Raw genomic sequence first — 15,150 nt, forward strand, 5'->3', positions numbered from 1 at the left:
CTGTTCTGCTCCCTTTTCACCTGCTTCTCCCTTTGGTGCTCTTGTCCCTCTATGACCCTTCAGCCGTGCTGTGCAGGAGCAAAGCTCATGTAGCTCCTGTTTAGTGGGTGCTCAGGAAAAAACCCAAAAATAGAAGCAGTGGTGCTTGTAGCCTTACATTTGGATTAAGTATCAAACCCTCAAAGTATTCCTCAGTCTGTTCTGCTGTCAATGGATGGATCATTTCATTTTGTGAATGCGGCAGGCTCTTGGGAGGCTCATAGTCCTGTGGTAGTCTTCCATGTGAAAAGGCAAGGAAACTCCCAAACACTGTCCCAGCCAAATCCTTTTCTTTCTCAGCCAACGGAAGGAGTTTCACCAGCAAACAGGTTTTGCTGCTTTCCTCGGGCTTGCTGTGATGACAGCTGCAGTTGAAGGCGTGCCACGCTTGGCAAGGAGAGCGTCTTCCCTGAAGACTAACCATCAGCTGAGGAGGAGCTGTGGTCTCGTGGAGCAAGTGTGACAGACAACCGTGAGATTTTTCTGAATGGAGAACAGCACTGCTTGCCCAGAAAGTTGTGTGGTTATTTTTTCTTCTACTTCCCCCTGCATCCCCATCTCAGGAAAGCATTCTTGGTGCTGCTCATTGGTGGTAGGAATGATAATTGTGGTTCATTGTGGGTGAAACCCTGCCCTGCTTATTCAATAGCAGAGCTCCTACTCACTTCAGAAAGACCAAGATATAAGCACAGAAGCTCTGATACGCACAAAAGGGAAGGCACTTGCTACACATAAATGATTGAATCAATATAAAATTTGGGATGAGCCTAGAATTGTGGAGTTGGAAAATTAGCATGAAGGTTTGTTTTGTTCTTACTGTACATCCCTATGTATTTCTAAGTCAGTTCTTAGAGAGCTAAAAACATGAATAAATAGTATAAGCTCACATAATTTGGAAATAGTCAGTGATGTTGTCAAGGTGAGAGGTTGTTTTTCCCTTGAAGACACCAGCTGGAGACTGTACAAGAGTAATAAGGGAACAGTGACAAATGAGCAGAGCTGGAGAAATTACTCTCTAGTTTAAGGATACATGACATTGCCAAACAATCTCACAGGCTTGCAGAACTTGCCAGAATTTGTGAGCCTTTCCTCTTAATTTATAGCCTTTTGTTTCCCAGAGAGACATTCAATTAAAAACATGTTTTCCTAAGTAAAGGGAACCATGTGCAGTTTGTATCAGAGATGGAGGTCTGCCCCTTTCCCCCATGGTAAAGTGGGACACCTAGTTGATTCATACCTTGCCTATAAGATGGCATTATTTTCTACATACTTTGTTTCTCTCCCTCTCTGCTTATTCTTCAGAGCCTTTCTTTCAAGCAGAAAGTAAATTCAGTAATATTTGAGTTGACATAGAAGTTTTGTACTCCTGAAGTCTAAAATAGAGAAAATGCACTGACCTATTCCCAGCCCTTCCACTTTGCTGGCCTGTTTTGAATGAGTGGTTGTCCATCCCAGTCCTTTGACAAGTCGATGACATCATTAGCAATATCAGTGAAGAAATCAAAACACTGGGGCAAAGAGGCTGAGCTTTAACTCCACTGTTAGTAGCAGTCGCCTCGTAGGAGATAGCAGGGAAGGTAATTAGCAGTGGCATGATTTTGGGTGCTCTGTTGCATGGCTGGGGCCTCTGGCATTTGGAGACCATTACCTGAGGAAGGCAGGAGCTCCTGCTGAGTCTCCTTCAGCGTCTTACTTTGGGAAGGAGAAATACTACCTGTGATCCTGGATTGATGGCTAGCGGGGCCTACAGGACCACAGCAGGATCTTGTGGGGACCTCAGTACTGCTCTGCCTTCTCTGATGAATGGACACTTAGATTTCTGCTGTTGTTGACTTCAGTCCTTTAGCAATGTTAAGCATTTGGCTTAAGAAATGCTAATAATAAAAGAAGCCCTAATATTGTCCATTGGCTAAAATCTTGAATGAGATAGATACTTACACCATGGTGGCTAAAACTTTAATTCACAGTGCTCTCAATCTGTTAGCTAGCAATTGCATTTCCTTACTTGTAAGCAGGAAAACAAAGATCCTTCAAAATGAAGCAGTGCTTCCCCCTCAGATGGTGATGGAGTAACAGCCCAGTAAGTTCGGGCAGGGCAGAGAGGCTGAACACATTTAAAACATTCTGAGCTTCTTTTGCTAGTATGAGAAAGCAAAGTCCAACACACAAGGGTTTGGGACCTCTGAATGTAGAAGCTGATAAAACATTGCTTCTCCATAAATACACTTAAAAGTAATTTTTCAGCTATTGTAAGATTGGTTTGAAATCCATGCTATGTAAAATGAGTAAATGCAGGTTTTTTTACACCTCTCTTTTTAATGTTTTAGGATTCAGGTTTTAGAGTTTTTATACAGCTGTGAGATTAGAAAACTACTTTTTATTATTAACAAAAGTAATTTTTGCATCGTAGTCTTACTTGAGAATCTTGGGCTTTTAGAAAATTCTCAGTAGTATCAGCCTTGGGATCACGTCCCAAGAGTTGGTTAATGTAGCCATGGCTATACTGTTCCCTTGAACAAAAATCAGCGTGGAAGTTTCTGAAATGCTAATAATCAGTAGTGGTAGCAGAATTTCAAACATACATTTATGTGATGCAAGTTAGTTTGTGTCAACTTGTCTAACATTACCCTGGGAAGGAAATCCATTGCTAACTGCCTGTAAGTCTGTGAGAGAACAGGATCCCAACAAGGTTTCTTGCCTTCCTTACAACAAAATGCACCCATCACCTCCCTGAGCTGTAGGTCCACCAAACACACGTTCCAGTTTGCAGATGCTGCTGGAGGACACGCACTTCCCACTGCACACCTCTGCTTCAACCCATTTTTTTGCACTCAGGTCCTTCACTGCATCCTCACCTCTGCTGCCGCCTTTCTGGGGGAGCCACATCACAGGTTTCCTGTTTGTCCTGAAGAACCTCCCATGAGGTCCTAACCAAAACTCCACTGCAACACCCTCATGCACAAGAAGGGAAAGGAGGAGAGCTAGCTGAGGCAGCCAGGTCTTTGCTCCCCACCAGTGTTCGTTCATTCTCTGCATGGGATAAAGAAAAGGGTTCAAGGTGGCCACAGCTACCAACAGCTGTTGCTCCTGGGACTTGCCTGTGTCAGTGCTTATTCTCTGGGTCATAACAAAGGACCTGTTCCTACTGCTGTGTGTAAAATCAGGAAGAATTTTGTCTGCATGAAGCTAGCTAAGCCAAGTCCCATCCTAGAACATGGAAGAGGGATGCTCTTTAGAGGTTGCTATTTTTCTGTTACCCTTTGGTCACCCCAAGTAGATGTCCTATGGCAAAACCCTGGTTCTGGATACAGAAAATATTCCCTTTCCCAAATCGAGTGATGTTCCAGTTAATGCATTAACGGATCTCAAGGAATGGTTTTGCAACAATAACGCTTTCTGGCATAGCACGTAGTCTGTACACATTAGTCACTACAGCGACGTGTTGTAAATGAGGTCGTAAAAGCTAAACAAGTTGTAACACCAAATTCTTAATTTAGGGTCCAGATAGCTACAGTGAATTTCCAGCACCTAGACACGCTTCACTCTGAATTAGATATTGCTAGGCTCTGAACTGCAGGAAAGTGCTGTGGAAGGTTAAGGCTTCGCCATCTGTAATGCTGTTAAAATACCAGTGTTATTCACACTGAAGCTATAGCGTGTTTTTACCAGCTACTGTATGATTTCAGAGTATACACGTTAGCAGATTGTTACGCATGAGTCATCTTATCGAATCTTGCCAGTCTGAATGAATGACTTATATAATCTTTAAAATGTGATTTAGCAAACAAGGGCAGACGGTCAGCCAGCAGCATGCTGTCTGACTGAACAGACAAGGTCCCTCTTCAGGAAACCAGGCAGATAGCGATGGATTTGCTGTGCTTTCTACGGGGTGAGCTCCTCCCTGCCAAAGTGCCATTGTCAACTTCTGCTGCAGTTGGTGAACTGAAGACACATTGCTTCTGAATAACGGATGTCTTTGGATTTTTAGTCCTGCACAAAGAACCTAGACCATGGCAGCTGACCTGATCTCATTCTCCTGTGCAGAAAATGGTTCTTCAGCCAAGCTGGGCTTTCTGTCTTCCTAAGATACATCCCTGGTCGTGCAGCAACTGAGCAGCTCCATGCTTTCCCATGGATCTGCGCTGATGTAGCTGCTGACTATAGCCCTGACTGTAACTCTCCTTCCTTTCCCCTGTTCACCTTCCAGATTGTCCTCTTTGCCTTGTATGAGTATGGTGTTATTCCTCCCATCTTTTGGTGTTTCTTCTGTGGCAGGGTGCATTGAATGTCCATATCTTTGCATACACCACTTGGCAGAAATGCAGATGCCCTGGGGGTTTTGGCAGTGTATCTTTAAAAGGTTTAAAACAAACAACCAAATATAGCAAACAACTTCTAGATGTTTAAAAGCTGTATGTTTGAAAAGGGGAGCCTTCCCCAGTGCCTAAAAGGCTTGCAAGGTGTGGGGACCTACTGTATTTATTACAGTGCACAGAGGCACTGGTCATGCAAGGAGTTTTGTGTTGCAGGTGATGCTGTGAGATCTCTACCATTGCTGGGTTTTCATGTGGGCAATGATAGAAGCTGGAATTTACTGTAGCAGTTGTTCTCTGTGCATGCACCCTGGCTTGAGTTACTGCAAAAACAAGCTTGAATCTTACACCATTTTTACTCTGTTTCCTAATGATGTGCTTCTTCCTTTTCATCCATTATCCAGGACTTCCCTCCATGTCATGCTTAATTTCAAACATGTTGGAAAAATACCTGGAAGTTTGCAAAATATCTAGAAATTCCCATGCTGGCTCCATTCTTGACCCTACCAGTGAGGCACAGCCGCTGGGTGGGGAGGAAAGACCTATGGCGAGCCTCCTGGAGGGAATCGTAGGGAGTACTTGTCCATTCTGTTTATAGTTTTGGTTTGCGCAGGCCACCCTTTGCCTGGTGAACGAGAGTGGGTGGGCAGGGATATGCAAGCTGCAAAACCATTGAAACAGCCTCCTCACGTCCCTTGGCACACAGCAAACACGGTCATCTGCAGCTAGCTGGCAGGAGACTTTGAAGAGCAAGTGAGCAGGCAGGTATTAATTTGTGTTGATTTTAGGGAAAGCATTCTCCAGGGGCAGTTAGCCAGTGTGTAGCTGTCTTTTCGAGCCTTGACGCAGTTCATTTTGCATCGAAAAATGCTTGTGTAGAAGAGAATAGGGAACAAAATGAGGTGTAGCATTGGTGTAAATGCTGCATTTCAGTTCAGAAAAATGTAAAGGGCTTTTCTGCCTATATGAAAATATAACTGAGATGGGAACAACAGGAACTCCAAGTCTTGCAGGTGATGTTCACAAAGCACAGGAGGGAGAAGGTTTGGGAGGGCCTCCAAACAGGCCTGCAGAAATGAGCAGAAGTTTCCAGTTACTTGTAGCTGCCTGAGAAAGTCACTGGAGGTGAATGCTCTGTCATCAGGTGTATACAAAGAGGGACGCTTGGGCTTTGCTATCATGTGACAGTGCTGCAGTTTCTTTGGTATCCCTTGATTACTTTAATGAAAAAAGTTCCACTTAGGTGATTAAAAATTTAAAATATATATTTACCAAATTGAAATGGTATTGAGATGTGATCCCTTGTTTGAAAATGTGACCTCTAGCAGGTAACAGCTGGCGAGATCGGAAACGTGGATATCATTAGAGGAATATAAACGTACATTTAATCTCTATTGATTTAGCTGAGCAGTAACGTCAAAACATTCTCAGCCCAGCCTGTGCCCAGCAACCATGAAATTTTGAGTTGTTTGAGCTCTGTTATTACTGATCTTCTCCAGCAACTTAAATAACCTTCATTTTTAAAAGTAAGACAATAGTGTAAAGAAAGAGAGACTGTCTGGTTCTGTATTAATAATAATAATGACCCTGGATGGACCCCCTATGAGTTGGGGTCCATCTGTGCTGACTTTCTTGCAGACCTCTGGAGTCTGAGTGACCTGGACTTGTTGAAGTCGGCTAGAGCTTCATGGGTGACTTCGATCTATTTCAGCCACGGTCCTTGAGGATCTTTACAGCAGGGGGTAATAATTTTCCACCTCAGAAACACACTGCTGAGGGGTCCAGTATCCCAGCAGTGGGATCTGTGTGAAAACTGGTTTGTGCCATCTTTCTCAATGTGATCATTGCTCTAGGATTGTGCAGACATCTGACTAACTATATCTCATTTGGTTGCGGTAAAAAAAAGAAAAAAAATATTGTTATTGCAGTAGTTAAGTATTAAAATGCCTGGATAACAGGAAAATGGGCATTGACTGCGTCTTAAATCTGTATGTGTGTGGAATACAGAACATTACAAGCAAAATAAAAGGTAAAAAATAATTATTAACAGCAAATGTTCCTGTGAACAACCTCCTACAGTTGATGATTTAAACAGATTTAGAGCAATTACGAGAGGCCAACAGACACATACAAACTGAGCATTCCTACTGCAACCTTAATTTTTTGTCAGGGCCCTGAGGGTACCCATGTGCCTTAATAGCTCTGCCCAGCCTGCCCTGGGACCCCCACCCACCCCCTGCCCATGGCCCAGGAGCCCCATTTCGGCTCAGCCTGGGCCTGTCAGTCCAGAGCCCAGTGCCTGGGGCTGGGGCTGTCCCAGCTGCCTGGCCCCCAGCCCCAGCAGTGCCCTGATGTTTGTCAAGCAGGGACCAAGCCCCGTGCCATTAATTCCAGACATACCTTATAGCCATGCTTATATACCATCAGAAGCTTACTACTCAGATTGTTGAATTTTGATACCTTGGCAAACCACTCAGGGAAAAGAAAGCTACAGTCCGAGAAGTTACCTGTAAACAATTTCAGTATTTTTAGCTGAGTTATGTTACAATTCCTTGGTCTTCTTTGTTTACTGAAAGAATGGTTAATCTTTGAATTTATTTTTTCCTTCTTTTCTATTCATTTAAATGAATGAAGCATCTCCTGCATCATCTTTCATTGTCTTTTTTATGGTGATAAAAGAAATGTCGATCAGAGAAGCAACTGCAAGGTCTCCTAGAAAGTCCTAGTGCTGAAGTCCTGAGAAGTTGAGGACTTGCAGTCTTGTGTGGGATGAGACCTTGCCTGCCAAGTATCTGTACCGTGTGGGCAGGAAGCAGTTTCTGGCAGGAAAAGATGAACATGCGAGAGGTTTTGTATTTTTATGTTTGACCTGAAATATTGGAGGATTCATGGCCTTGGCCTCAGAGGTCCATGGCTTGTGCTGCAAATTTCTAAATAGTCCTGATGAAAATGACAAGTGTTTGTCTTGAACAGAATCATGATTTAGAGCTGGGAAAATAGACAATATGGTAAAAAACCAAAACGTTAACTCTCAGATCTTAAGGAAGGTTACGACTTAAACCTTGCAGGTCCCTTAAGCTTCGCTTAAGCCTTTGGACAACGGGTGACAGTCAGTATAGCACAGCGAAGGGTGACCTTGGTTTTTTTTTTTCCTTATATTGAAAACTAAAGTTTCAGGCCTTCATTTTGATGCCTCTCAAATTCAGTTGAAAAGGAGATACTTCATACATTTTGAGAAATGTGCATAAATGGTGTAAAATGTCATAAAGTTTCATCAGGTGCAGAGGGAGTGTCTGAGTTGGTGCTTGATTGCCGCCCTGATGTTCAAGATGAATTGTGTGTTTTAAGATTTTATTTAATTTTCATTTCCTAAGTATGAAGACACAATCACCATCTTTTGGGCTGCATTTGCATTTTGTCAGAGATTTAAGCTTCAAATCATATTGCCACTGATACTGAACTGGCTTGTTTAAAAAGCCGTTTTATCTTATTTTAGTTGTGTATTGCAGGGATATTCCTTCCCTTGGGTTTAAAGGCAGATTGTTTGCAGGCAGAATGAGGAATGAGGCTGCTTAAAAGCAGGCGCTGTTTTGAGAAACGTGCTTTGGAGCGCATGCGATGAGAGTGAAATGAGTTTAGCTGAGCTTACGAATGTTTCACTTGCCCGCGCAAATGTAGTCTTGCTTTGGGAGTGCTGAAGAGCGGGGTTTTGCTCTCTGTTTGCAGGCGAGCAGCAAGCATGAGCTTGGCACCACGCGACCGTGAGTATCAGGACCCTGTGATGTGAACCACGTCTTCAGCTGACTTCCCAGCGGCGAGGTGCTGTTGATCCTGTACCATGGAGGACTGCCTTCACACCTCCTCCGAAAACCTCTCCAAGCTGGTCAGCTGGGCCCACAGCCATGGGACCATCTGCAGCCTCATCCCCAACCTCAAGCACCTGCTCTCTGAGGGGGCCCACGGCAACCTGACGGCCATGTGGGGCTGTAGTGCCGGCCATGCCTACCACTGGCCCCTGGCTGCCACTTGCCGGGCCAGCTCCCAGGAGCGTGTCTGCTTCCAGGACAGCCGCAGCTTCAACTCGGACAGCCCCAGCATGCTGGGGGTACCCTCGGAGGCGCAGGCCAGCCCCCTGGAGCGCTACCCGGGCCGGCCGGGGAAGGCCAAGCTGGACTGCACCCGCACCCGCGACTCCTGCGACTTCTCCTACTGCAGCGAACCGTCGGAGCTGGGGGAGCCCGTGGAGGAGTACGAGGATGAGGCCACCCTCTTCGACATGGTCTGCGAGTCCTCTGTCACTGATGAGGACAGCGACTTTGAGCCGCACCCCCACCGGGCCCCCGCCGGCCCCCGCAAGCGGCCGGCTGCCGGCCTGCCCACGGCTGCCCAGGCCCAGCCTGCCGATGAGGGCGGTGGTGAGGTGCTCCTCAAGAAGATCAAGCAGGAGCTCCCTGAGGACTACTACATAGTGGCCAATGCTGAGCTGACGGCCGGTGCCGATGGGCCGGCACTGGCCCTGACGCAGATGTCCAAGCCCAAGCCGCAGGCCCAGGCCGGGCCCTCCTGTCTGGGCCCCGCCAGGGCCCTGCCCCAGCCGGCCGCGGGCCCCGACCCCGACCCGCAGTGCCTCTCCGCCTCCCCGCCCGGCCCGCCCCGGCTGGCCACACAGCGGCCACCCCGGGGCCCCCTGGCCTCCCCGGCACGGGGGGCAGGCGGCGGCCCTGTGGCTGCCCTGCAGGTGCCAGCCACCAGCTCCAACACCACCGCCGCCGCTGGGAAACCCATCAGCATCCCCCTCTCAGCCCTGCAGCTGCCCGGTCAGGAGGAGCCGCCAGCCACTGAGGAGACCTTCCCGCCCGCCCCGCAGCTGGCCCCGGGCAGCGAGGCGGCCGGCTCGCCCTCGGTGAGCACCGAGCCCGAGGTCAGCTCCAGCCAGCAGCAGCCCCACGCCGCCCCCGCTGCCACCCCCGAGGCAGCGGCACAGTCGATGCCAGGTAGGACGCTGGGCGGGAGTGGAGGGGCGGCGGTGTTTTGGGGGTGGTCCCCCCCAGGCATGGCTTGGTGAGGGGGCAGCCAGGGAGGAGGTGCTGCATTGTGCGAGGGTGCCCTGGTCCCGCCGGCTCGTAAGTTGGTAGATAGAGAAACCCCGCTGGCTTGGAAGAGGATTTGGAAGACCTCCAATTGAGCAAAGGCCAGGTGCACCCCCTGTGAGAAAGTCTACCGCTGCCGTAGGCAAAGGGCTCTTTTAGGACACGTTTATAGGTTTGTTTTGAGTGCAGTTGTGCAATGGGAGAGGGCGTGCAGCTGCCTTGCTGTGTGCATGGGGCGAGGAGCACGTGAAACCTGGCCGTGCACTCTTTCAATGAACCAGAAAGCAGGGGCCTCAGCCAGTGGAGCCTAGAGTTGAGGGTCGGGTGTTGCCTTCACCCTGTCAGAAAAGTCATGTTTGACATGGAGAGACAAAGGAGGACGCAAGGAGAGTACCTGGAGAGAGGTTTGCACTTCTATAAATCTTTATTAAATGGTTTCCCTGACCCGTAAATCAGAGCAGCCTGCAGAGACGAGAAAGGACAACCACAACCTTAACCGTGAAATTGATAACACTTGAACTTTAATCCAAGGAAAAAAAAATTTTTTTTCCCTGTTCTCAGCGGAAGTTCTCATAGCCTGTGTCCTTCATTTTTTTCATCTCCTGCTGCTGCCAAAGCACCAAGAATTGGCACAAACAGATCAACATTATTGGATAAAGAGCATGTTAAAACAGCGTACTTCTGCTGAATGATTATCCCGTGTGCAGAATAACTCAGTGTTGGCTGTAGGTCTTCTGGAGGGGGAGGAAATCTGTTTCTTGAGCAGACTCGCCAGCTCTCTCTGGACCTGAGTGCAGACAGTGCTGGCTTTGCTCTTCCAGCTGGTGAGTGGTGCCATCCTGGGGGGAGGTGAGGGCAGGAGAGAATCCTCCCTTGCTGGTTCAGCCTAGGAGTGTCTGGTCAGACAGAGCAGAGCCACACTGTGGAGGGGGAAAAAACTGCCCATATGCAGTTCCTGTGGCAGGTACTGTAAGTGCTAAAAACAGTGACTTTAACAGCCTGGATGATACTTCAACCTGGACATCCTGAAACCTGATTGAATGCTGGTAAATCTATTAATTGGCAAGAGCCTGCAGATCTTGTTGCCAAATAAGACAATGGGCACAGTTAAATACCCAGTTTTCCTCAGTAAAACCCCACTAAGCATTAGAAATTAGAAAGGATGATAATTGTCTTAATTACAGCAAAGCCAATTCCTCTTTGGGACCCATTTCTCCATGGCTGCATCTTTGAGATGTTACTTTGGAGTAGTCCTGTCATGTAACATCCCTCATGGAAATCCACTTACAAAACTCTATCTGGTTTAGAACTGACTCTGCTCAGCTACATGTGAGACATACGGGATGCCTGATGTCAGTCTGAATTGCATGGTAAACCTACTTGTTCTGCATTTGTCAGTTTATGGTGTATCACTGCTGTATATACTAGAGCTGGTTTCTACCAGCCTGCCCCTGTAACTTGCTCAGTCTCAAACTTGCAAGCTGGGACAATGGAATACAAACCTAGGCAGAATTTGTCCAGGTAGGTGTGTGTTATCTGGGAGAGTGATTTACTTTCAACAGATTCATTAAAAAACCAAACCCTTTCAAACTGCTTTTGCCAGGTCCTCAGAAGCTAAACAAGGTCAGCAGTTGTTACTGCTTAGGGTTAAATCTTACAAGAATGGATGCAGTGCCACATTTTCACATTTATATAGTTTCCAGAGCAGGGTTGGTCCATGTCTAGTGTCTCACTGTGTGGACAAAGAGGGATTGTATCTGGATTTACACCCACTGCGTAAATCAAGCCTCAAAATCTCCTAGTGCTTCTTGCATTAAGCAGTGTTATCTCAGTGTGCTGCCCAAATTCTAGTTCAGTCAGTTATGTTCTCAATGCTTAAATTTCTTGTGGTGTTCTCAAAAAGTGTTATACAGTTCCTCTCCTCAGCCTGGTATAGTGTTGTTATAATATGCTGTTACTGTATTCAGAGGTAGCTGCATTTTAACTAAGGTAAAATGATACCACTAAAACTTGATACTCATGTCAGGAAAGTCTCCTTTCTACAGAGCCTGCTCCTTTGGAAAAGAAGTGCTGGCATTAATAAATCTTCAAGTTGCAGAAAAGTGGGCAATGTTGGCAAGTGAATTTATTACAGATGCATAGTTCTGCACAGCAGATTCTCGCAGATAAAATGTGGAGGTCTGATTAAAGACTAGAATAGGGTGATTGCTCATGTACAGGGATTTTGTTAGGTTGTCTCTTAACAAACAGCGATGTACTGGAAAGTGGTGCATGATATATAAAATTTGAGCAATATTGAACTACAAGAGGATGTTTATCTATCCTATGTAAAAATGTTTCTGTCCTAAACAGACAGAAAAAAGGATTAATATAATTCTTCTGTAAAAAAAGGCAGGAAGTAATGATACAAAGGAGCCTAGAGCTTTTGTTACTTTATAGACTCAGTGTATGCTTGACAAACAAACAAAGGTACAGTTGAAAGTAAGCAGGGAATTTAAATTCGACCTTGTCCCCTACAAAGTGTTGCTTAATTTTGAAGTAATATGTGAAGCCTTACTCCTGGTCCCATTAGAACTGGTTGTATGTTTATGAGGTCTTTTCAGGAGTACGGCCTTAAATGATAAGTTATGATTAAAGGGTGGAACCAACAAGATATATTACTCTGAGTTTTAGCTTGAGTCACATATCCTTGCATTTGTATCAGACACAGCTGATAGTTTCCATGCATGGTAATCTCGCAGGTCATGAAAGTTTGAGTGAGATTCTCCATAAAATCAAAAATCTTGATGATATATGTTAGCTTAGGCCAGTTTAATCCACATTATACTTTTGGACTAGTTCTCTTTCAAACATTTTTTTTTCTCTTTTACTCTCCTTAATTAAACTGTGACAACTGAATGTGTAAGTAGGGACTTTACAAAGGTATTTTCATGTCTTAAAAGTGAAGTGGCATGCCAGTGAAGAGTCAGTGAGGCTAGACACTGATTTCTGTTGGGTTCAGGTCTCCATCTAAGCATTGTGGAATATACTGAATTATTTTTGTTAAACTTCAGCCCTAATAAGTGGACATTCATCTGTGAATTTTCAGATTGTTCTTTACCACTTCATTAGCAAAGGCTTCTATACGTAGGTACTATTTAGTCCTTTCTTTCTTCTCGAAAAAGTGAGAGGACCTACATCTGATAGGAGAGAGATTTTTGCAGTGGTGGAGAGCAGGGAATTTGTGCAATTTCTACTTCCCAAACAGCCTCTTTTGTCTTTTCCTTTTGCTAATACTTGGTCTGTTTTTTATGTCCAAGAACCAGCAAGGGCAAGTAGGTCACATCAGTGAAGACAGAAGGTAAGAAACATGATGCCTTAGGTTGCAGTACATGCAGCCTAGAGAAATTAGAGACATTTGGATGTCTGAAACCATGAATGGAAAAGATTTGGTGTTATTGCAGAAGAATACGGAGGAAGACTACGGCTCAGAGGAGGATAGAGCTTATTGTGTAGGAAGGCAAGTTTTGATTCTGAGAGAGGTAGGACTTACTTCATAAGTGGAATTGCTGAAGTATTTATGAAGAATACTCACTTTCCCCATGAAGACTGAGGGTGAAGATGTGCTTTGGATTAACAAGACAGTGCAGCAAGACATCTCTGGTCCAACACTAGTCCAACAGTATAAATACAGGAGCAAAGAGTTCCATGAGGATACACTAAAAAGATGTCAAATGCATATGTACAAAATGTGCAGAACGCAAAGAGTAGTGAGTAGAGATGCAAAATACAAAATCCTGTAAATGAAGTGACTAGGGTTGTTGCTTCTGTCAGAGATGTGGGAAAGCATGTTCTGTGTGTACCATCACAATGCCATCATGCATATCCATCGCTGAACTTGCCTGGCTGTTGGGTGATGATTTACATGTACAGGTGTTTCCAGAGTTTGGAAGGGAAACAGGTTGTCCACAAGCACCACTGCTTGCTTAGTCAGTGTGCCGCACACTGTCCCTCTGCCATGGTTATCAAACGGTATCGGTGGTTGAATGTGTGCTGTGATGGATGGTGCCCTGGTCTGTGCCGAGGGCAGTACTCAGCCTTGCTGAATCTGATGTCTCTGCTCTGAGCTCCTCCTCATTCTTTTCTTTTGTGTAGCTGATATGTCAGGATCCCAGATCAGTGCTTGGTGATCAGCTTAGCTTGGTGACTTGGGAAAAGATCTAGTTCTGGTCCTGTGCTCTCATCACGGGAAGATGTAAGCAGGGACTGCAGCCTTTCATGATTGGCACCTAACGTGGGTTGACTGTCACTCTGCTCTCAGTGTGGACATCCCTGTAGGTTCCAGGTGTTCATATAATGTCTCTATCTGAACATGACCATTATAAAATGCAGTGCATCTGGGGGTTGTCTGATGTTGATGTAGAGCTTTTAGGTGGAATATTTTTAAGTATTTTTCTGCAATCAAAAGAACTAGGACCTCTCCCTTTCCCCCTCTCTCTCTGCAGTTGTGTTGGTTTAAATTAAGTGGGAGCTGGGATTCTCCTGTGATCATAAGGTTCATGGATTAGGAGCTGTTAGATAAGCATCAAAATGTTACAAGACTTAGAGAAGAAAGAAGTCCCCCACACCTCATGAATTGCCAGTTTTGACTAGGTTTAGCTTAAACTCCTAAATCACTGTTTACACTGGAAGGAAAAAAAAAGTGTCAGCTAGCACATTCCAAAGAAGTGCAAACAAAAAATATAATGCCTTTTTTTTAGGCATATATAAAGCATCAGCCATACATATAGAAAGGCCAAATTAATCCCTGCTGTAATTCTTCCAAGTCCAGTGGAACTGTGCCAAGAGTGAATGTAACACAAAGCAAATAATAATGTCAGAAGAAAGTTACAAAACTTTATTTAAGCTCTTCCAAGAACACTCAAATAATTGCTGATCGGTCTCTGTATTTGTAATTTACATACAAAGATTGATGACTTTTGGCTAAAGTGACTGCTGAAGCCTGCCTCCAGGGACATACACTGCTGAATGTGGTCAAGCGAACAATTAAACATATGTAGGGGTGAGACAATCTCTTCCTCTTTGTGTTGGACTAAAGAGTTCAGAGTCCACTAGTGGCCCTTTAGGTCCCATAATTCATATCTATTCTTGCTCTAGTAGCTGAACTAAAAATAGTAAGTGCTGGGATACATAATTACAAAAAGCATTGTACTTTTTTTTTTTTAAGTTGCACAGGCCTGGCTTATTTAGAAGAATAAAATTAGATCATTATAGTTTTAATCATAAGAAAAAGGAAGCTAGCGAGTTGATTAACCACCTTTTGCACTGCCACTGCCTTCTGATCTCGCAGCATGGATTTGCCAGCCCACTCGCACCCTTAATTATCTGTGTCCAAATGTGTTAAATTATAAACTAATATTTTGGAGGCTTTATTCTAGAATTTCGGCTAATGAAGCTGATACTCCTTATCTTTACAATATTGTAAGGGAGTTCCATTTAAAAGCAGGACAGTATCATAAAAAGGACAAATTCAGCCTTGGCAAAGTACTGATCTATTTGCTTTTATCATCCGGGTACACAGCATGACAATCAAATTAAAAAAAAAGAAACCATAGTACTAATAATTCTAATACAAGACTGTGCTTTATGAAGCTGTTTCTACAAGAAGCATTTATCAAGTTATTAATTCTTGCAGGAGAACACTGAAATGAAGACTCATCAAGTATTAC

At 44.9% G+C, this 15,150-nt stretch overlaps 1 protein-coding gene across 1 annotated transcript in view; it reads left to right on the top strand.

The window, feature by feature from the left end:
* The window catches only part of KIAA1958 (KIAA1958 ortholog), a 77,957-nt gene that overhangs the window by 24,861 nt on the left and 37,946 nt on the right, over positions 1-15,150 (top strand). The window contains exon 2 of the mRNA XM_075526936.1: positions 8,079-9,346. Within this exon, the coding sequence (XP_075383051.1) occupies positions 8,191-9,346 (1,156 nt within the window). The 5' untranslated portion in view covers positions 8,079-8,190. The remainder of the gene's footprint in view (positions 1-8,078; positions 9,347-15,150) is intronic.

The sequence above is a fragment of the Mycteria americana genome, chromosome Z (genome assembly GCF_035582795.1).
Source record: "Mycteria americana isolate JAX WOST 10 ecotype Jacksonville Zoo and Gardens chromosome Z, USCA_MyAme_1.0, whole genome shotgun sequence".
NCBI lineage: Eukaryota > Metazoa > Chordata > Aves > Ciconiiformes > Ciconiidae > Mycteria > Mycteria americana.